This window comes from Saccopteryx leptura, chromosome 3 (assembly GCF_036850995.1).
Source record: "Saccopteryx leptura isolate mSacLep1 chromosome 3, mSacLep1_pri_phased_curated, whole genome shotgun sequence".
NCBI classification, from domain to species: Eukaryota; Metazoa; Chordata; class Mammalia; order Chiroptera; family Emballonuridae; genus Saccopteryx; species Saccopteryx leptura.
In genome coordinates, this window is record NC_089505.1 from 208,836,033 (window position 1) to 208,860,227 (window position 24,195).

General features: G+C 40.4%; 1 protein-coding gene across 4 annotated transcripts in view; it reads right to left on the minus strand.

Moving 5' to 3' along the window:
- Nucleotides 1–24,195, minus strand: part of PDE4DIP (phosphodiesterase 4D interacting protein) — a 205,517-nt gene that overhangs the window by 175,730 nt on the left and 5,592 nt on the right. For all 4 annotated transcript variants that reach the window (XM_066377295.1, XM_066377294.1, XM_066377298.1 and 1 more), the window contains exons 2-3: nucleotides 2,781–2,836; nucleotides 654–805 (exon numbers count right to left, since the gene is read on the minus strand). In XM_066377295.1, coding sequence (XP_066233392.1) covers nucleotides 654–805; nucleotides 2,781–2,836 — 208 coding nt within the window. The remainder of the gene's footprint in view (nucleotides 1–653; nucleotides 806–2,780; nucleotides 2,837–24,195) is intronic.

Genomic DNA, 24,195 nt, shown 5'->3' on the forward strand with positions numbered 1-24,195 from the left:
CTGGAAACGGGGAGAGACAGTCAGACAGACTCCCGCATGCACCCGACCAGGATCCACCCGGCACGCCCACCAGGGGGCGACGCTCTGCCCACCAGGGGGCAATGCTCTGCCCCTCCGGGGCGTCGCTCTGTTGTGACTAGAGCCACTCTAGCGCCTGGGGCAGAGGCCAAGGAGCCATCCCCAGCGCCCGGGCCATCTTTGCTCCAATGGAGCCTCGGCTGCGGGAGGGAAAGAGAGAGACAGAGAGGAAGGAGAGGGGGAGGGGTGGAGAAGCAGATGGGCGCTTCTTCTGTGTGCTCTGGCCGGGAATCGAACCTGGGACTTCTGCACGCCAGGCCGACGCTCTACCACTGAGCCAAATGGCCAGGGCCCTGCTCTTTTATTTTTAATTGAATTTATTGGGGTGACATTGGTTCACAGAACCATGCAGGTTTCAAGTGTGCAACTCAACAAAACAGCATCCGCATACTGCTTTGTGTGCCCGTTGCCCCAAGCAAAGTCTCTTTCCATGGGACATATGCTCTTAAAAGAGACACTATTATGGTAAGAAGGCCCACCATCCAGAGTAAGCCATGGACCATATTTTTATAAGACATCACTGCCCCCTGGTACTCCTTCTGCTGGGATAACTGACACCCAGCCATGTGACTTACCTTCTCAAAGTCTCGAAGAGCCTGAGGCTGGACCGGAGGGGCTTTTTCAAATGCTCTCAGGTAATGTGTCTGCCCGAAGGGGACCTTCTCACAACTTCTCCAGGTCTGTGACTGCACTGGGGGGCCTCGATCTTTACTGTCACTAAGAAAAGCTGCCAGTGAAATGGAAAAACATGTTATATAATGGTGGCGTGATCATTTCAACCCGCATAATCCAGCAGAATTTGGTTCTTGCAAAATACAAACCAATTCTGAGGCACATGAGAAGAGTTCACAAAGAATATCCTGTGGTAGATCATACTCATAAGGGTCCCCACGCAGTAAAACACACTAGTTATGTCCATGCCCCTTAGTAACTTGATGATCCTGCTTCTCCATCAAAAAGTGTTGCTTATTTCTCAACCTCTTAAATCTGAATTAGCCAACTAATTTGCTTTGAACTATTGAATATGAAAAGAATACCACTGTGTGAATTCCAGAGACAAAGCCTAGAGAAACCTTGCATTTCTGAGGTCCTTTTTAGGACCCCAGGACCACTATGCTATGAAGTAGACCCGTCCCCCTTCCTGGAGAGGGAGAGGCCAAGTATAGGGGCAATGCAGATGTCCTAACTGACAGCAGGGCATCAGCTGCCAGACACTTGAGTAAAGCCATCTTGGACCTTCGGCCCTAGCCAAGCTGTCAAGGAGATTGCAGTATTTGAGTGACCCCGAATGAGGCCCAGCAGAAGAAATGCCCAGTTTGCCAAGATACAGGACTATGAGAAAGAATAAATCATTGTTTTAAGCCCCGACTGGCAAACATTTCTTAAAAGGCCAGATAGTAAATATTTTAGGCCCATGGGCCATACCTTCTCTGTCACAACCATGAGCTCTGCCTCTGTCACTCAAAACAGGCACAGATAATGTGTAAATGAATGATGTTGCTATAAAACTTTTTTTTTTTTTTTTTGCCAGAGAGAGAGAGGGAGACAAGAAGGGAGAGAGATGAGAAACATCAACTTGTTGTAGCAGCACCTTAGTTGTTCACTGATTGCCTTCTCATATGTGCCTTGGCTGGGGGACTCCGCCTGAGTCAGTGACCCCCTGCTCAAGCCAGTGATCTTTGCGCTCAAGCCAGCCACCATGGGATCATGACTATAATTCCACACTCAAGCCAGCAACCCTGCACTCAAGCTGGTAAGCCCATGCTCAAGATGGTGACCTCCGGATTTCAAACCTGAAACCTCAGCGTCCCACATTGACACTCTATCCAGTGTGTCACCATGAGTCAGGTTACAAATGCTAATTTTAAGTGACTCTGAAGTCCTTAACACATTTAAATTACAAAGCGTTTTCCACACTGTGCATCTGAACCATCTGTGTTTCAGGGCTGGTATAAAATAGGCAAAACACTTAGCAAAGTAAAACCCTTAGACAATTAAGTTTTTGTGAAAAACTGTCCCCAAAAGTGAGCTATCTTCACATTGGTTTTGTAATTTAGGTAGCTCTCTGGATAATGTTAGGGCAGTAATGATGTGATATTATTATGAATACTTTAATAATTGTATTGACTGGGTGCTTATTCCTTCATGAGTTCTGTACAAAGAACTCTTCCCACTTAATCTCACTTACGAGGTTGACACTGTTATCTATGATATATAATACTAATACTCATTTAAATGGTATATTACAGCAAAGATTTCATCTTAGTGGCAGAATTAAATAAATTCTGCCACAGTAAGGAGTCTAGTGTGGCTGGGCAAAGTGAGTACAAGCTTAGAACAGTGCCTAAAAACATAGCAGGTACTTGACAAGCATTGTTCATATATTTTGAGATGTTTTTTCCCTTCTCTACTAGGGATGGTGGTCTTCACTGTGCCGGGTAGATACTCCTCTTGCTACTGAATTTTGGGTTTTTTTGTTTGTTTGTTTTACAGAGATAAAGACTCAGAGAGAGGGACAGATTAAAATATAATAATTTTACAAATGACTTTAATCTTGCAGTACAGAATCATTAAAAGTCCAAAGAGTTCACATAAGTATTTTGGTTATGATTCACTGCACTGTTCTGGGAAGGTCAGGAATTATATGCTGCAGTGCTATGTTTGGAAATTCAGAAAAAGTCTGAGGCCCATACTTTCCTTACCTGTTGTATGACTTGTTCTGGGTACAAGCTCCCCATCATCCTCTGCAAAATAAGCTCTGTAGAGAAAAGCAAATAGTTAATGAGGTAACCTCTCCACACAGTCCCAAATCCCTGGGGTGGCCAGACACCTATGTTCTGTTTTCATTTACTTCTCCACATGTATTCTGTAAACTCCTACTATGTGTCAGGGACAGTGTTCAGTGCCAGAGATACAAAGATAAACCCAATATGAAGGATTCTCAACCTAAATAAGTACACCTAGTGACAGCCATTGAATAAACAATCCCATAAACACTGAATTATCATGTGGCAAATGTAATGAAGGAAAATGCAGAGCAAGTTAACTAGTAGAGAAACTCAGACAAACTCAGAAAAAAGGACATTAAAACTGAGATAAAGCCTGACCGGGCGGTGACACAGTAGATATATCATTGGACTGGGACCCGGAGGGCCCAGGTTTGAAACCTCAAGGCCTCTGGCTTGAGTGTGGACTTACTGGCTTGAGCATGGGATCAGAGACATGACCCCATGGCTCCTGGCTTGAAGCCCAAGATTGCTGGATTGAGCCCAAGGTCACTGGCTTGAGCAAGGGGTCACTTGCTCTGCTGTAGCCCCCCAGTCAAGGCACATATGAGAAAGCAATCAATGAACAACTAAGGAGCTGCAACAAAGAATTGATGCTTCTCATCTTCTCTCCCTGTCTGTCTTTCTCTATCTGTCCCTCTCTCTGAATCTTTACCCCTGTAAAACAAACAAACAACCCAAAATTCAGTAGCAAGAGGAGTATCTACCCGGCACAGTGAAGACCACCATCCCTAGTACAGAAGGGGAAAAAACATCTCAAAATATATGAACAGGAGATGACGTCAGAGTAATGGCGGGGTAGGAAGTGATACCGATAAATCTCCCCCAAAACTCAACAAGATCTTCAACCAGAAACAGAAAAACCTATACTTGGAGCCTCCAGATGCTTCGCAATATACCCAAAGGTATGGTCGAGTGAAAAATTGGCTAAATATATAACCAAACCCCGAAGGAAATAGGGAGTAAGAAATGCTCCGCCTTCCTCACTAACCTAAACAGGGCGGCTTTCTCTGGTAACTGTGAATATAGAAACTGAGGCGGGCAAAGGGGGTGAATAGATCCAGGCCGCGGCACAAACGGCCGAACCAGGCTGTGGCACGGAGATCCAAGCCGAGGAAAAACTGATCCTGTGGCAACCCGGGCAATACAAGCTAACACTCGCGCCAAACCCAAACAAAGAAAGACAAGCGGGGTGGCCATTTTACCCGGTCTCCTGGTCGGCGTGCGCGCAGTTAGTGGGCAAGAGATTTCTTCCTAGGCCCCGGGAGTGGGTGCCCGTGTTGCCCCACGGAGAGGCAGGGTAGAGGCCTTTCTGTGGGCCGAGGGCAGAGTCTCTGGGCAGCCCCAGCGCCCTGGGAAAGCCACGCACGGGAGGGAGTGAGAACTAATTCCAACGGTGGAGATTTTCCGTGCTGGAGGGGGTTTCACTCAGAGGGAAACGCGGCCGGCCTCATATCCTGGTCTGCGTGCGCAGATAGTGAATGAGAGATTCCTCCGAGTGCCTCGGCAGTGCGTGCCCGTGTTATCGCACAGAGGGGCAGAGTCAGGGGCCTTTGTGTGGGCCAAAGCGGAATCTCGGGTCGCCCCAGCACCTTGCAAAAGCCGCGCACGGGGACGGAGCGAGACTCAATTCCAACGCTGCAACTTTTCCCTGCGGTTGGGGGTTTCACTCAGAGCGTGAGACTGCTGGCCGGATATCCTGGTCTGCGCGCGCAGACAGTGAGTGAGAGTTTCCTCCAAGCGCCCTGGAAGTGGGCGCCCGCCTGTGTTACCAGAAAGAGTGGCAGAGCCAGAGGTCTTTGAGTGGGCGGAAAGCCCGCCTGATTATGCTAGCAGCTCTGACTGACTGAGCCTTACCCAGAGCCCTGTGCTGAGTGGGGAGTTGCCAGCTCTTTGAGCCTCTTACTATCCAGGCAGAGGCAGCAGCAACCCCATAGCTGGATTATCAGGCTACTAATTGAGGAAGGAAAGACTAGGAGAAAGGCTCCAGGAACACGGACTCTCTCACTGTCGGAGCCTATAAATGCTAATGAGCCTCGACTGCCAACGAGACTAAAGCACAATACATGACATTGCCATAGAGACTTATCAACTGCAAACCTCTACCTGAGCGTGCCAAAGGGGCAGAACCCAGGGTACAGAGTCACCGACCAGGAAGAGGGAGAGAAAAGAAAAAGCAAGAAGATAACCTCTCAAAATCAAGAATAATCTGCAGACTTTATAACCTATCCCATTTTATTATATTTGTTCGTTTGTTTCTCTTATCTTCATTCTTGATACTTTTTTTCCTCCTCCAATTTGGCCGATTAACTCTCTGCCGGTCTTACACTCTCCTCTCCTTGAACTACACCATAAGTAGTTACATCTCCCATTATCTTTTCTCTTCTCTTCCTTTCTCTCTATGAGGGTTGCACTCCAAAACCCTTAAATCTCTCTCTCTCTCTCTCTCCTTTCTTTTTTCTTCTTTTAGTGGTTCCCTCTTTTTTTCTCTCTCTCTCTTTCTTTTCTCCCTCTATACTAGTTTCTTCCTTTCTCCTTTACATCTCCTCTCATTCAAACCTCAATAACAAACAAATTATCTTATCTGGGACTCAAACTTATGTTTGTGGCATTTTGGGGGGTTTTTACTTCACCTTTTTAACTCACTAGCAGTGCTCCCATCCCTGGCTCTCCATTTTATCTAGTTCTTGTTCCACTAAATACAATAGTAATTTTTTAATTTGTCCCCCCATTTTTCCGTTTTCCTCTTATTCCTCTCATCATAACTCTTAGACAACCAACACCTAAAAGCAAATCATTTTATTCTTGACCCAAATTTTTTCCTTATTTGCTTTTTGTGGGTCCATACGCTCTTATTTTTTCTTTTCTCTTTCTTTTTTCTTTTTTTTTCTTTTTTTTTTTTGCCCCTTTTTACTTTTCCCCAATTCAGGCCCTCCATCACAGGCATTGTTTGTTATAATTCACAGTTCACCACAAAATTTTCTCAAGAAAGAGGGGAGAGGAGAGGAGAGGAAAAAAGGAGGGGGGGAATAATTTCCTTTTTTTAAAATTTTTATTTTATTTTATTTTTCTTTATTTCATTATTTTTTTTTTAAAAAAAACTCTTTTCGATTTTTTATTTTTTTATTTTTTTTATTTTTTTTAACTTTTTATTCTTTATTAAATCTCATTAATACTATCAACAAAACCACCCTCAGATGCCATTAAGGAAGAGAAAATTGAATATCATGGATACAAAAGAAAGAGAGGTAACACAGCTAGATGAGGAAAAATCTATGGAGAAAAAATTTAATATATTGGAAACCTTGGAGCTAAATGACAGAGAATTCAAGATAGAAATCCTAAAAATCCTCCGAGATATACAAGAAAACACAAAAGGCAATTTAGGAAGCTCAGAAAACAACTCAATGAACACAAAGAATATATGTCCAAGGAAATTGAAACTATAAAAACAAATCAAACAGAGATGAAAAACTCAATTCACGAGCTGAAAAACGAAGTAACAAGCTTAGCTAATAGAACAGGTCAGATAGAAGAGAGGATTAGTGAAATAGAAGACAAGCAACTTGAGGCACAACAGAGAGAAGAAGAAAGAGACTCAAAAATTAAAAAAAATGAGATAGCCCTACAAGAATTATCTGACTCCATCAAAAAGAATAACATAAGAATAATAGGTATATCAGAGGGAGAAGAGAGAGAAAATGGAATGGAGAACATACTCAAACAAATAATAGATGAGAACTTCCCAAGCCTGTGGAAAGAACTAAAGCCTCAAGTTCAAGAAGCAAACAGAACTCCGAGTTTTCTTAACCCCAACAAACCTACTCCAAGGCATATCATAATGAAATTGACACAAACCAACAGCAAAGAAAAAATTCTCAAGGCAGCCAGGGAAAAGAAGAATACAACATATAAAGGAAGGCCCATTAGATTATCATCAGATTTCTCAGCAGAAACTCTACAAGCTAGAAGAGAGTGGACCCCAATATTTAAAGTCCTGAAAGAGAGGAACTTTCAGCCACGAATACTATACCCATCAAAGCTATCCTTCAAATATGAAGGAGAAATAAAAACATTCACAGATACAGAAAAGATGAGGGAATTTATCATCAGAAAACCCCCACTCCAGGAATTACTAAAGGGGGTTCTCCAATCAGATACAAAGAACAAAAAAAAAATAAAGCCACAAGTAAAAGCTCCAAGAAGAAAACAATAAAACCAAAATTAAACTGTGACAACAACAAAAAGAAAGGGGGGAGAAGATGGAGATTAACAGTAGCAAAGGATAATGGAGTGCAAAAGTACTCACAAAATACTGCGCTACAATGAACAGGGTAGGAACCCTTTTCATTACCTAAAGGTAACCACCATTGAAAAAACCACCACAGAAGCACATGAGATAAAAAAGATAGCAACAGTGGAAAGATGTATGGAACACAACCAAATAAAAACAAAAGGTAAAAAAACGAAAGAGAAGGATCAAACAAGACACAAAACTAACAGAAAGCAATCTATAAAATGGCAATAGGAAACTCACAAGTGTCAATAATTACACTAAATGTAAACGGATTAAACTCACCAATAAAAAGACACAGAGTAGCAGAATGGATTAAAAAAGAAAATCCAACTGTATGCTGCCTACAGGAAACTCATCTAAGTAACAAAGATAAAAACAAATTCAAAGTGAAAGGCTGGAAAACAATACTCCAAGCAAATAACATAAAAAAAAAAGCAGGTGTAGCAATACTCATATCGGATAATGCTGACTACAAAACAGGAAAAGTACTCAGAGACAAAAATGGCCATTTTATAATGGCTAAGGGGACACTGAATCAAGAAGACATAACAATTCTTAATATATATGCACCAAACCAAGGAGCACCAAAATATATAAGACAGCTACTTATTGATCTTAAAACAAAAACTGACAAAAACACAATCATACTTGGAGACCTCAATACACTGCTGACGGCTCTAAATCGGTCATCCAAACAGAGAATCAACAAAGACATAGTGGCCTTAAACAAAACACTAGAGCACCTGGATATGATAGACATCTACAGGACATTTCATCCCAAAGTGACTGAGTATACATTTTTCCCAGTGTACATGGATCATTCTCAAGAATTGACCATATGTTGGGCCACAAAAACAACATCAGCAAATTCAGAAAAATCGAAGTTGTACCAAGCATATTTTCTGATCATAAAGCCTTGAAACTAGAATTCAACTGCAAAAAAGAGGAAAAAAATCCCACAAAAATGTGGAAACTAAACAACATACTTTTAAAAAATGAATGGGTCAAAGAAGAAATAAGTGCAGAGATCAAAAGATATATACAGACTAATGAAAATGACAATACGACATATCAGAATCTATGGGATGCAGCAAAAGCAGTGATAAGAGGGAAGTTCATATCACTTCAGGCATATATGAACAAACAAGAGAGAGCCCAAGTGAACCACTTAACTTCCCACCTTAAGGAACTAGAAAAAGAAGAACAAAGACAACCCAAAACCACCCGAAGAAAGGAGATAATAAAAATCAGAGCAGAAATAAATGAATTAGAGAACAGAAAAACTATAGAAAAAATTAATAGAACAAGGAGCTGGTTCTTTGAAAAGATCAACAAAATTGACAAACCCTTGGCAAGACTTACCAAGGAAAAAAGAGAAAGAACTCATATAAACAAAATCCAAAATGAAAGAGGAGAAATCACCACGGACACCGTAGATATACAAAGAATTATTGTAGAATACTATGAAAAACTTTATGCCACTAAATTCAACAACCTAGAAGAAATGGATAAATTCCTAGAACAATACAACCTTCCTAGACTGAGTCAAGAAGAAGCAGAAAGCCTAAACAGACCTATCAGTAGAGAAGAAATAGAAAAAACCATTAAAAACCTCCCCAAAAATAAAAGTCCAGGCCCTGACGGCTATACCAGCGAATTTTATCAAACATTCAAAGAAGACTTGGTTCCTATTCTACTCAAAGTCTTCCAAAAAATTGAAGAAGAAGCAATACTTCCAAACACATTTTATGAGGCCAACATAACCCTCATACCAAAACCAGGCAGGGATGGCACAAAAAAAGAAAACTACAGACCAATATCTCTAATGAATACAGATGCTAAAATACTAAACAAAATACTAGCAAATCGAATACAACAACATATTAAAAAAATAATACATCATGATCAAGTGGGATTCATCCCAGAATCTCAAGGATGGTTCAACATACGTAAAACGGTTAACGTAATACACCATATCAACAAAACAAAGAACAAAAACCACATGATCTTATCAATAGACGCAGAAAAGGCTTTCGATAAAATACAACACAATTTTATGTTTAAGACTCTCAACAAAATGGGTATAGAAGGAAAATATCTCAACATGATAAAGGCCATATATGATAAACCATCAGCTAACATCATATTAAATGGCACTAAACTGAAGGCTTTCCCCCTTAAATCAGGAACAAGACAGGGTTGTCCACTCTCTCCACTCTTATTTAATGTGGTACTAGAGGTTCTAGCCAGAGCAATCAGACAAGACAAAGAAATAAAAGGCATCCATATCGGAAAAGAAGAAGTAAAGGTATCACTTTTTGCAGATGATATGATCCTATACATCGAAAACCCCAAAGAATCCACAAAAAGACTACTAGAAACAATAAGCCAATACAGTAAGGTCGCAGGATACAAAATTAACATACAGAAGTCAATAGCCTTTCTATATGCCAACAATGAAACAACTGAGAAGGAACTCAAAAGAATAATCCCCTTCACGATTGCAACAAAAAAAATAAAATACTTAGGAATAAACATAACAAAGAATGTAAAGGACTTATATAATGAAAACTATAAACCATTGTTAAGGGAAATCGAAAAAGATATAATGAGATGGAAGAATATACCTTGTTCTTGGCTAGGAAGAATAAATGTAATCAAGATGGCTATATTACCCAAAGCAATATACAAATTTAATGCAATTCCCATCAAACTTCCAATGACGTTTTTTAAAGAAATAGAGCAAAAAATCATCAGATTTATATGGAACTATAAAAAACCCCGAATAGCCAAAGCAATCCTAAAGAAAAAGAATGAAGCTGGGGGCATTACAATACCTGACTTCAAACTATATTATAGGGCCACGACAATCAAAACAGCATGGTATTGGCAGAAAAATAGACACTCAGACCAATGGAACAGAATAGAAAGTCCAGAAATAAAACCACATATATATAGTCAAATAATTTTTGATAAAGGGGCCAACAACACACAATAGAGAAAAGAAAGCCTCTTCAATAAATGGTGCTGGGAAAACTGGAAAGCCACATGCAAAAGAATGAAACTGGACTACAGTCTCTCCCCCTGTACAAAAATTAACTCAAAATGGATCAAAGATCTAAACATAAGACCTGAAACAATTAAGTACATAGAAGAAGACATAGGTACTCAACTCATGGACCTGGGTTTTAAAGAGCATTTTATGAATTTGACTCCACAGGCAAGAGAAGTGAAGGCAAAAATTAATGAATGGGACTACATCAGACTAAGAAGTTTTTGCTCAGCAAGAGAAACTGATAACAAAATAAACAGAAAGCCAACTAAATGGGAAATGATATTTTCAAACAGCAGCTCAGATAAGGACCTAATATTCAAAATATACAAAGAACTCATAAAACTCAACAACAAACAAACAAACAATCCAATAAAAAAATGGGAAGAGGATATGAATAGACACTTCTCCCAGGAAGAAATACAAATGGCCAACAGATATATGAAAAGATGCTCATCTTCTTTAGCTATTAGAGAAATGCAAATCAAAACGGCAATGAGATACCACCTCACACCTGTTCGATTAGCTGTCATTAGCAAGACAGGTAATAGCAAATGTTGGAGAGGCTGTGGAGAAAAAGGAACCCTCATACACTGTTGGTGGGAATGTATTGTAGTACAACCATTATGGAAGAAAGTATGGTGGTTCCTCAAAAAACTGAAAATAGAACTACCTTATGACCCAGCAATCCCTCTACTGGGTATATATCCCAAAAACTCAGAAACATTGATACGTAAAGACACATGCAACCCCATGTTTATTGCAGCATTGTTCACAGTGGCCAGGACATGGAAACAACCAAAAAGCCCATCAATAGATGACTGGATAAAGAAGATGTGGCACATATACACTATGGAATACTACTCAGCCATAAGAAATGATGACATCGGAACATTTACAGCAAAATGGTGGGATCTTGATAACATGATACGAAGCGAAATAAATAAATCAGAAAAAACCAGGAACTGTATTATTCCATACGTAGGTGGGACATAATAGTGAAACTAAGAGACATTGATAAGAGTGTGGTGGTTACGGGGGGGAGGGGGGAATGGGAGAGGGAAAGGGGGTGGGGAGGGGCACAAAGAAAACAAGATAGAAGGTGACAGAGGACAATCTGACTTTGGGTGGTGGGTATGCAACATAATTGAACGACAAGATAACCTGGACTTGTTATCTTTGAATATATGTATCCTGATTTATTGATGTCACCCCATTAAAAAAATAAAATTATTAAAATATATATATGAACAATGCTTGTCAAGTACCTGCTATGTTTTTAGACACTGTTCTAAGCTTTACAAATGTAGCAGTGAATAAAACAGACACAATGCCTGCACTCATGGAACTTAGAGGAGTGGGGAACAAAAAAGGAAAATGTATAGTTAGCAACTGGGACAAGTACTTTAAAAATTAAAGTAAGAATGAAGATCTGGAGTGCCAGAAGTAATGGGGTAGGGAAATGGCAATTTTCAGTAAGTAAGGTTTCTCTGAAAAGCACTACGGGTAGCCATGGGGTATTTGGGGAAGGAGTCTTCTAAGCAGAGAAAATCAAACGCTAAGGCTCTTAGGAGGGAGCACATCAGAGCAATTTTGGAACAAACAGTAAGGAGTCCAGTGTGGCTGGGCAAAGTGAGTACAAGGTGAGTAGTAGGAGGTGAGGTCAGGGGAGTAATGGGGAGGCTGGGCGGGAGCAGATTATATAAAGCCTTTTGGAACACTGAGAAGTATTTAGCCACTGGCAACTTGTGAGTCAAAAAGAGAGGTGAATTGAGTGATGAATGTTCTAAAAGGGCTGGCTACTGTTTTGACAACAGACCAGCTGAGTGGGGAAGGCAGAAACAGGGGATTGCAATACAATGAGATAGATGCTTTCAACAATTAGCTTATTCCTTAAACCTTGGGAACTCCCAGTTGGCTGCTCCAAAAATAATTCTGTAGACAGAGATTTAGAGGGCTTCCCTTTTTAAAAGCCAGAAGACAGCCTAGCCTATGGTGGTATAGTGGATAATAAGACAGCAACCTGGAACACTGAGGTCATTAGTTCAAAACCCTGGGCCTGCGGTCAAGGCTCATATGGGAAGCAACTGCTATGAGTTGTTGTCTCCCCCTCCTCCCCATCTTACTCTCTCTGTGTTTAAAATCTATAAATAAAATCTTTAAAAATAAATAATAACTAAAGCCAGAAGACATTCACGGGGAGGCAGAAGAGAGCCTGGTATTTGTCTAGAAATTGTTGATGTTCATCCTTCTCTGCCTCAGGTCTGGATTTTGGCACAAATCTTCATTTTTTAAGTTTCAGATGGAACCTGACCAGTAGTGGTGCAATGGACAGAGTGTCAATCTGGAACACTGAGGTCCCCAGTTCAAAACCCCAAGGTCTCTGGCTTGAGTGTGGGCTTGACAGCTTGAATGTGGGGTCACTGGCTTGAGCATGGGATCATTGATATGATACCAAGCTTGCTGGCAGGATTCCAAAGGCCATTGGCTTGATCAAGTGGTCACTGGTTCTGCTTGAGTGCCCTGGTCAAAGTACATATGAGAAGTTGTCAATGAACAACTAAAGTGAAGCAACTATGAGTTGTGCTCTCTCTCTAAAAAAAAAAAGGAAAAAAAAGTTCCAGATGGAAATGAAAGAACCAGGAAGGACACAGTGGTCTACACACACAACCTCCTGATTCTCGACAATTCAAAAGCAGATCACCAGTCGGTGGCTCCTCCCAGGTCTCCGTCTCTTTCCCTTTCCACTTCTCATAAAAACTTTCCTTGAAAAGTGAACAATGAAAGAGATGAATGTGCTACTTGGATGTTGAAACTATCATCTAGAGCAGGGGTAGTCAACCTTTTTATACCTACCGCCCACTTTTGTATCTCTGTTAGTAGTAAAATTTTCTAACTGCCCACCGGTTCCACAGTAATGGTGATTTATAAAGTAGGGGAGTCACTTTACTTTATAAAATTTATAAAGCAGAGTTATAGCAAGTTAAAGCATATAATAATAATTACTTACCAAGTACTTTATGTCGGATTTTTGCTAAGTTTGGCAGAATAAATCTTTATAAAACAACTTACTATAGTTAAATCTATCTTTTTATTTATACTTTGGTTGCTTCGCTACCGCCCACCATGAAAGCTGGAATGCCCACTAGTAGGCAGTAGGGACCAGGTTGACTACTACTGAGCTAGAACAATATCTTGAAAAATTTGTAGGGAATAAAACTTATACTTAGCTGCTTCTATCCATGTGTTAGATGAATTCCCTTATGCTCAGCCCACAGATCGAGGTAGACATCAGGAGAAGGGTCATTCCTCAACGCAAATCCCACAATCAGCCCACCCAATGTGTCTTATTTGGTTAACACAAAGTTGACTCATTTCTAACTTCTCTAGGAAAATGAACGAGCCACAATGGGATAAGCTGCCGCCTTTAAACAGAACAGACGTATTCTCCAGTTTGTCATAGTCCCTCTCTCTCCCTGTCCTTGTAGTCATAACTCGTGAACTCATTTGTGATACTTGTCAGGCTCCTTACAGGTCTTAGAGGCTGTTATCTCAATACAGATGAACTACAAACAGAATTTCATTTCTGCTGTAAAACAGTTTCGAGTAATCTATTGACTTTAGTGCGCGATTCATTAATTTGTGATTATAAGCTACTAACTGGCTTTTAAGTCACTTACCTCTTGCAGGCTTCAGTTTCCTCAAATATTTGTAAAAAAAGAGTGCATGAATTTACAGGGTTCCTTGCAGTAATAATGCAATTGTATTATATTAGATGCTTAAGCATAAAACCCATTTTAATACTTTCCAAGGATCTGGGGAACTTTCCAGACATGATCTCATTCAATCTTCCTTGCTCTGAAGATTCCACATTCTAGATCAGGAGCAGGTTACAGCAAGGCCATGCATATGGGCCCCATGAGGTCCCTCACCTTCCCTAGTCCGCCCACACCCACTCTGAGCTAGCTGCTGTCCAGGATGAATCAATAACTGAAAGGATAGAGAGGTCACTTGAATGGGCTTATTGCAATCTCAGGAGATTTTTCAAAAATCACTTTAACTCTATTAACAGCTCAAGTTCCCTCTTATTGCCAGAGAGGAGGGCTCAGTCAGCTGCTCCGAAAGGTTGGTAAGAAATCTGATGCTCCCCCAGGGAAAGGGCTCATAGTGAAGAAACACAGGGTAGATGTCTAGGGGACTGCAATTTGTGACATCTGATAAACCAAAGTGCAAAGAGAATTAGAGTATGCTAGTGACAGACTCCAAGCTTGCCCCCCCTCTCTGCATACAAAACAACACATACAAAGCAGTAATATATGTCAGTAAATTATTCTGCATTACCCAAGCCTGGAAAAAAACTTGAAAATCCTTTGTCCTAGTTCCTCAAATTCAAGTGTTTTCTAGATTTCTTTTTTAAACACAAGTGCATGAATGACTCATGCTCAGCTTCTATGTGGATCACCAGGGAATTGAGAGCTCTCCTGCATAGATGTACATATCTATCTTTCCCTCAAGATGCTGTTACCTTAAATGGTGCTTTTCCTGTATAAATGAACTATACTTTCCTTCAATGAGCCTTTTCCTTTTCTCCCTACTGCATCCATTTGTCAATACTGACACCAATTAATCTAAAATTTCATTCATTAATTTTTACCAAGACAGTCTTCTGCTTAATTTGATGAGCCAAGCATTTTCCAAGTGCAACTCATCCACCAACTGTTCACCTACTTAATTTCTGCATGGTATATTACCCACATTTTCATGATTTGCTCTTAAGTAGTTATGAAGACATTGGGTTCAAATGATACAGCAACATTCACTATCCCATATTACTAGCTTTTCCTACAGTTTTCCAAGATGACTAGGTTGAGAATGATCAAAAAACAATTGCCCCTCTCAAAGCCATCTGCTCCATTCTGATACTCTGATACTGTCAAACTGTGCTCTGATCATTTCTTCCAACAACTTTCTAGGTATGGTAGTTTCACTTATGTCAGGAATATCCACGGCACTCCGTTTTGCTTTTCTTAAAAATGGCCACTGATGTGCTTGCTTTGGCAGTACATATACTAAAAATGGCCACTAATATAGCTCCTTTCCAAAATTTGAGCAACTTTAGTCCCACTGGTCTAGCCTCTCAAAACACTTCAGTTTTTCTACGTTAGCAAAGGGTGACACCACAATGGAGTTTGCGTGGAGATATTTTCTCTAATGCAGTCATAGATTGTCCTTTGCAAATTGCATTTGGTGTAATTGCCTTGCTTTGGCTTGTTTAATTTATGCGCTGAGAAGAGGATTGTGACAATGGACCATATCATTCATGAGCAATGGCAAGATGGCAATTGTACTACTTCACCCTCACAAAGCAGGTCATCCAGCAAGTCTTTGAAAGGTATGAAATATTAGTATCTCCAGACCAAACTCACCCTGAACTATATATTTCTAAGAGCTGTTGTCTGTCTAGGTCTCATTACCTTTTCCTTCTTAGTCTTACCTATTAAGATCATTAATATAAGGCTATTGCTTCCCATATGAATGTCCAAACTCCCAGGCCAATCACACACACTGAGGTTGTCTGGTCCCCTTGTTCATCACCCACCACCACCCTGCTTCACATTTCTAAGCCTGGGACAAAGGTCATCTCTCAGAGACATTTTTTGTCTTTAAACTTCTTTTTATATGATTTTCTTATTATAAACATAAATTCAGAAGGAGAAAAAAAACCCACTACAGCAGTACTTAGAGCAAGAAAAACCAAAACAGGCTCTGGTTGCTACTTTTAGGATTTGCATTCCATTTCATAAACAATGATTGAGAAGTTGCTTATATGCTGAGCACTGGTGATATAAAAGTGAAAAAGAAATATACCTTGTCATCAAGGTGTTCAGAGTGTATTGGGGGAGGAAGACACGATTCAAAAAGGTGATTATTAGAATAATGAAATTTAAAATAGGTTTCAGAATATACATGAAATAACAATTAATTTTATCCTAACTGGGTACCAGGCGGGCTAGGAAATCTACAGATAAGAGAGAACATTAAATTCAGGCCTCGAAGGATAGGTACGGATACATAAGAAAACATGACAATGCCCCAAAATAGGAGAACGAAGGGTGTGGTCAGGGATTTCATTTTGTTCCTGCCCCTGAGTAAGCATGGGCTACCCCTAAAGACCACTTCTGACTTCCTGTTTACCTTTCCCTCCTCAAGCCTTATTCAGCCAGATGCTAACTGTCAGGTAGGAGCATTGACGGGAGTTGGGGGAAGCCATTTCTTCATTTTCACATCCCTCCTCAGACACTATAGCTTTATCTAACTTCTTAGAACCCCCAAAGATGATTTCATATAATGTCTCCAAGAAAGTATCAGGGCTGATCGGCCCTCTGGTAAAAATGCCTGCAGGTACAGACTAGCAGAAACTCCCGAGAAGTGAAAAGGCGGGGGGGGGGGGGGGGGGGGGGTGGGGGGTGTAGGATGGTATAATTCTTATTTTTTTAAAAATGAGGAACCATCTTTCGATTTAATTTACATTGCTTTTCTAATGAGTGCCCTTGATAAAGATGAAATATGAAAGGGATGAGGCTCAGTGTGGCCTTCTCAAACAGGAGGCACATGTGGTATGATGGGAAGATTGCAAAGTTGGCTGTGTTGGGGTCCTCCAGTATTAGGCACTGAATCAAACACATTCTCTCTTAATTCCCATATTCTTACACCTCACTTGGCATGAGCTGCTAGATTAGGTTCAAATGATATCTTTCTAATGTTCAAAGACCTATCGTTCATATTTTTTTTATATCCACACTCAACCCTTGCAGATATAAATGGGCCTGAAAGAGAAGGAGAGCTGTGGCCTACTTTCTTTAATATGTGATGCTTTGGCTCTGAGAATTTATAAATGGTAGGGTTTCACAAATAGTGCCAACTTAAAAACAAAGACCTCAACTGGTAACAATCCCTGGACTGCCTGCACACAAGTTTACAGTTCAACATATTTTCTTACGCTGGAATTTTCCTCATCACTAATCTTGAATTAAATGACCATCATTATTATTGAGACAACCACCACCACCCACCACCAATGCTACCACCATAATTTGAGTGCCCAATATTTTCTAGACATTATCTCATTCAATCCTCACAAAATCCTGTAAAACAGGCACTGTTACCCCAGTTTTATACATGGGGAAACAAGGGGCCTAGAAGGATAAAGTAACTTGCCCAAGATTAAAGAGCTATTTGGCTAGTTCGTTCAAAAACTAATTCTGACTCCAAACCTTTACTCTGCTCTAGCCACACTATTGGCACCCATGTATTTATTTACTGGGTAGATAAGCCTCCTTTGTACCTGCCTTGACTCCGGGGAGATGATGCCTGGAAAGTCAGGTGAGAGGAAGGGTGGGCAGTGGTGCTGTGGGAGGAAGATCAGACTTTTTTCTAAAGATTTTATTTATTGATTTGGGGATGGGGTTGGGGAGGAGAAACTGGAAGCATCAACTCACAGTAGTTGTTTCTCATGTGTGCCTTGACCTGGCAAGGCCGTGGTCTTGAACTGCTGACCTCAGCATTCCAGGTTATTCATTATGTCACCACAGGTCAGGCAAGATAGGATTTAGATTCAGATCCTGACACAAATTTGTTTCTTAGGACACCAACTCATTTCCAATGGGCGCAGCTCACCCTTGAGTGTGTGAGTACCAGTAAAAACAGATGCCATGTGACAAATGATTAAAATCCTAAAAGGGAAGTGGCAAGTATGACTTTTTATAGAGGACCTATCCTAAAAAGTGAGCCATCCATTATTTTGTACTTCCCTATCTCTATCCAAATTTCTTCAAATATTCATGCCTTCCCTGAACCCTTCTGTGGTAATACTTGGCATTGTCCGTAACAGACAAAGGGACTGACAGGCAGGAGAGAGAGTGGTGATGCAAATAGATACAATCAAAATTGGAGAAGCCATTAGTGAGTAAGCTGTGAGACTTCTCAGATCTCTTCTCCTTTTGCCAAGAGAGACACTGAGTATATATCTTCTATGTTCCAAATATTGCCAGCTACCACCCCCCATTTGGCACCATAATTACAACAACATACATTCAAATGCAAATAGGGTAGAAGTCACAGATACGGAGAACAAGACTATTATATATAATTTTTTCTTACCATGAGACCTATCATTATAAAACTGCAAGCTAGTATGCTTAACTGGCAAAGCCCCTTTGACAAGACAGAGTATCACTCGTGAGGGGCTCCCTCTGACACCGGCTAAGTGTGGGCTGACTTGGCACGCTACAGTAACATCCAGTTTTCTCCAACACAGGCTGCAATTTACACCCTGCACTCAACAGAATCTATTCACTGAGACTGACCACAGCCAATCAAACACTGGGAGACAGTTTTTCTGGAGTGCTAAGTCCTCAATGGCTACAGGGAGCTACAAGCACCGTTAAGCAACTGCATCAACTTCGAATTTCATGACTTATTTTGCTCCAGCATTAAGTCTTCATCCTAAAGGGAAGTAACATTCTTTTTCTTCTTGCTACCCATCAAGGTTCAGAAAAATCACATACTACTATAAAAAGATAAAGGTAGTTCAGTAATTATACTCCTCACTTTGACCTATGAGGTTATCAGACATCTAAATATGTAATAGACTGTTTTCTCTGTCCCTTAAATTAGCCAGGACACTGATATCACTCTTTTATAAAAGACGTGAAACTAATTTGCTTGGAATTCAGCCACATCACCCAGGAATGACACAAGGGCTCTCTACCCACTTCTAAAACATCCTTTATTGAATTTATTGGGGTGACATTGGTAATAAAACTATACAGATTTCTGGTGCACAATTCTATAATACATCGTGTATATATTGCATTTTGTGTTTACCACCCCAAAATAAGTCTCCTTCCATCACCATCCATCCTCTCTCTTCCCTCTTCAATCACCCCCCACCCTGTTTCCCTCCTGCGATCCCCACACTATTGTCTGTGTCTACAAGTTGTTGTTTTTTTTCTTGGCTTAATCCTTTTTGGTCCTGGCAACGCATTCTGTACTCCTCAGTTTCCATTAACAACCACTATTCAGGAAGCACTGGGGTATGCCAGGGCAATTGGCTCAGTCTTCTCAGAGCCCAAGACCAAGCATCAAGAGATAGGTGATTCACCCCCCCACACTTTTAATTTTTTAATTCCCATTATCTTTTACTGTTTCCTTTCTTAGGAATGTCTATTTCTAACAATTTGAAAAGATTATGTGCTTCTTCTGAAAATTTTGGACAGGAGAAAAGTGTATAGAAAAATATAAAAATAATTTTAAAAAGACCACTATCTAAAGGCAATATTGATAAAGGTTTTCATGTATTTACTTTAAAAATGTTTTAATTGATTGATGGGTTTAGAGAGAGAAGAAGGGAGAGTGAGAGAGAAACTGATCTGTTGTTCCGCTTATTCATGTATTCATTGGTTGATTCTTGTATTGCCCTAACCAGAGATCGAACCCACAACTTTGGCGTTATTGGGTTGACATTCTAACCAACAGAGCTACACAGCCCGGGCTTATGTATTTACTTCCAGTTTCTCTTCAGTTCACATGCCTGTGTGAATTCTACAAAATAAAAATAACAGTGAACAAACCATTGTGTTTCTTGATTTTTTATTACAGAAATCAAAGGTTTTGATGAATGTGTTTTCCGGAGGAGTCAGGTGAATGAAGGAGGAGAAAGTATTAACATTACAGACCTGACAGAGATTAGAAAGAATGAATCTAGAATCTCCTTTCTCAGTATGGTTTTATAATATACTAAACCAGAGCTTGCAGGATGCTAGAGGATAATAAACTGACTGAGGGTTACCAAAAATGGAGACTTTTGAAGCGGCAAGTGCTGGGAACCACTTAAACAGCTGACTCTGAGGCCAGTGCTCAGTGAGGAAATGAATGGAGAGCAGAAGGCCTGGAAGATACTGAGAAGTGGAGCAACTGGAATAAGTGATAGGCAGATGGAATATTCAGAAAGAATGAAGACATGAGGACTTGACCTTGTGGTCAGGGAATATAATTTTAGAGTTAAGGATCATAGGGATGGAGAGTTTGGAGTGAAGATGAGCTGGAAAGGGTGGCTATGCTTACAGTGTACTGAAGTTAATTAGAATTGAGGGACTGTGAGGTCTGGCTGCAATAGGATTATATATTCATGCCCGATGATGCCTCTCAAATGACAGCACCTTGAAGGCAGGATTTTTATATCATTCACTATTATCTACCTACCATTTAAGAAGTCTAGATCTTAACAGGAATTTGATGCACATTTTTTTCTTTTTTCTTTACTCTTTTTAGGTGAGAGAAGGGAAGATAATGAGGCAGACTCCCACATGCACCCCAACCGGGATCCACCCAGCAACCCCAATTCTCAATCTGGGACCAATTCTCAAGTACCAAGCTATTTTTAGCACCTGAGGCTGATGCACTCAGATGGAGCTATCTTCAGTGCCCAAGACCATGCTTGAACCAATCAAGTCACTCGCTGTAGGAGGGGAAGAGGGAGAGAAGGGGGACAGGAAGGCGAGGAGAAGCAGATAGTCATTTCTCCTGTGTATCCTGACCAGAAATTGAACCCAGGACTTCCATAGGCTAGGCCAATGCTCTATCCACTGCACCACCAGCCAGGGCCTGATGCATATTTCTTAAACAAATAAAGACAATTTGAATGTATAATGGCACCAAGCTCTGATAACCTGGTATATCCGTTCCATCATGAGATATCTACCAAACAGTCACATGAGCCTTGTAGGGAATGTTCTCCAGAAACTTCTAAATTGAAGATCTGATGAGTGCTATAAGCAATGTAAGATACTGAAGATTTAAAAACAAAAGACAATCCTTTCTTCCAATAACCTTAGAGTATGGAAAATACCAAGGAAAATAACTAGCTGCATGCTACAACAAAGAAGGCTGAGCGTGCTTTGCTGCAGAAACCATCAGAACTAGGTTCCAAAAGTAATTCCAAAAGGAGGTAATGCTGTAACTAACCTCTGAAGGATAAACAAAGTTATCCTAGCAAAGCCAAGGATAGGTGTGTAGGTGGGGACAACTGGTATATTGCAGCCCACTCATAATCATTTTAGCTCAGGGTGAATAAAATAATACTCCATAGCTAGCTGCCTATTTCTGCCCACAATAATGCTGCTCTTGTGGTGCCAATCATCTGGAAATTGCAAAGTAAAGGAATGCACAGAAGAAGCTTTCCAAAACCATCTCAGTTCCAAACTGTTCATGTTGTCACTCGGTAGACATAAATGTAACCTGATTTAAAGACATAGACTGACCTAGTTTCAAAGCAGCATACAAAAGGTGGTTCCATAATCCTATAACCAAATACAGCATTCATTTTTTTTTCTCTCCTTGCAATAGACATCCTAATATGTATGCATTTTAGGTAAATTATATCCATTGTTATTTCTTATATTAAAATTTTCTGTTTATTTCAGGAAATACTTCAAGATGGTAACAGAGATAATAGCAACAGTGAGGCACTTTAACCCAGAGAGAAGTGAAAGCTGGGACTATTGCTCCTGATTCCCCTAGGCTATCCTAACAGATGCCCCTTTATGGCAGTGTGTGTGCTTCCATTTCCCCTCTGCCATATAGAGAGTCGGGTCTTGAAAATGATATTTAAGTTGAATGCAATACCCTCTATGTTATTATGAGTTATATGATTCTAAACCCTAAGCAGACTGCAATGTATTTTCAAGAATTAGAAGTGTTTGACATAGTTATTCCCCTTCTGGACATTTATCATGCAAAAACAATCCTAGGAAAGAAGATGCTTTATGCACCTAGATGTTTATCAAGTGCATACAACAGTTAAGAATTGGAAACCTAAAGGGCTTAGGATAGAGGCATGACTGAGTCAAGTATTATTCCATCTGACTTGTTATTCTACGTTTAGAATAGTAATATTCCACATTATGGAATGGTAAATATATTCTTCAATTTTATGAAATTCTAGAATCTTTTCAATTCTCTTAGCCAATCAATGTTTTCTATATCTCAGAAGTTACTATTTTTTGTGTGTGTGTGTTTTTTTTCCTGTATTTTTCTGAAGCCAGAAACGAGGAGAGACAGTCAGACAGACTCCCGCATGCGCCCAACCAGGATCCACCCGGCACACCCACCAGGGGGCGCTGCTCTGCCCCTCCGGGGTGTCGCTCTGTTGCGACCAGAGCCACTCTAGCGCCTGGGGCAGAGGCTGAGGAGCCATCCTCAGCGCCCGGGCCATCTTTGCTCCAGTGGAGCCTCGGCTGCAGGAGGGGAAGAGAGAGACAGAGAGGAAGGAGAGGGGGAGGGGTGGAGAAGCAGATGGGCGCTTCTCCTGTGTGCCCTGGCCGGGAGTCGAACCCAGGACTTCTGCACGCCGGGCCGACGCTCTACCACTGAGCCAACCGGCCAGGGCAAGTTACTGTTTCTTTACACACCTTCCACCTTGGCCATGATGAGAGGACACCTCTTCCCTAACTGGCCTTGCAAAAGCCAAGCAAGAAAGAAGTTTCTGCAAAAGAAACAAGTAGAAAAGGACTGGAAACAGAGACAGATTAAGGGGAAATATAATAGAAACTATTACAAGGTTATGAAAACATAAGTTATTATTATTATTGTTATTATAATAAATAGGCTATGACTAATGAAGTGCTTCAGCCATGAGGGGAAAAAAATAAAATTCAGATCATGCTCATCTTGCTGACCACAGAACTCAGGTGTTCTGAGACAAAGAAAAACAAGTCTTCAGTTCATTTAAATATTTAAAAATAGAATCAGATAGAACCACTTTGGGTCATCATGACATCTCTTTTATTCTGGACTTTCTTCCAACTTTAAATGCTATTTGAATTTTGCCAGAGACAATATGTGGAATGTTCTGAGCCAACTTTGGAATTTTATTTATATAATACGGTAAATTTTAATAGGAGTAGTAAGTGTTGCAGGGCACCCACTGAATGAATGGGTGCTCCACACAGCCATGAATAAATGACCCCTGAGTCCCACAGAGTGGAGAAGGCACTGTGATGGAGAGGAGTCAACCAACTTATCCTTTCTGAGACAAACACAACTTCTCTTTGGCCTCTGGTTCTTTAAATTCATGTAAGTGGAGAGAATGTGGCAGGACCTCGTCTGATCTAGTGTGTGGGAAATACGTAGTGGGGAAAGCAGAAACTAAAATAAAGTTCTCAAGCCAAGATCCAGGTATGGGCTCACTTAAATCAGATCAGAGTTTATCTGAGCTGTGAAAGCAAAGAGATTCCTTCACCAAATGCAGAAAATTAATTGCTAGAAGTGCTGAATGTTAAACAGGAAATCCAACATCCAAAGATGTCTTGATAATAGAATTATGAAAAGGAGCTTTTCCCTAACATGCAAGGCAACAGCACCAAGGTAAGCAAAGGTATCAAAATCAACCAGATCTTCATGCTGCAACATTTACTTAACTTTCCTAGCTCAGCTGCCACATCTATAAATAGGGGAAACTACATCTCTGGTTGCCACTATGCATTAGTAAATGGGACTCTGCTAATTTACTATGAATTCAAAGAGAAATAAAGGTCCCGGCTTCCTCTAGCTTAAGAGTATTGATTGAGCAGGAAAAAAGCAAATAATCTATATCAATGGGAGTTATTTAAGTGCAATTCAACTGCATCTTCTCTTACTCGAATGGTACACTTTAGCTATGTGGGAAAGAAGGAAAAATTCTTCAGTTGTGAGACCAAGCCACTATTTTTCTTGGATGTTTCTTCCCTTCCTCAGATTTTCACAGCCACAGCAGGCAAATACAATTAATGCTTGCATTTTATCAAGTCAAATTATGGGTTAATATAAAGCAAAACAGAACAGGTTAATTAATTTGTTTTCCTTTTCTACACTTCAGTCTTATAGGTAGCCCTTAAACATTTCAAGTTCACTTTTTCTTGAGTTACTTGTTCAGGGAAATCCTA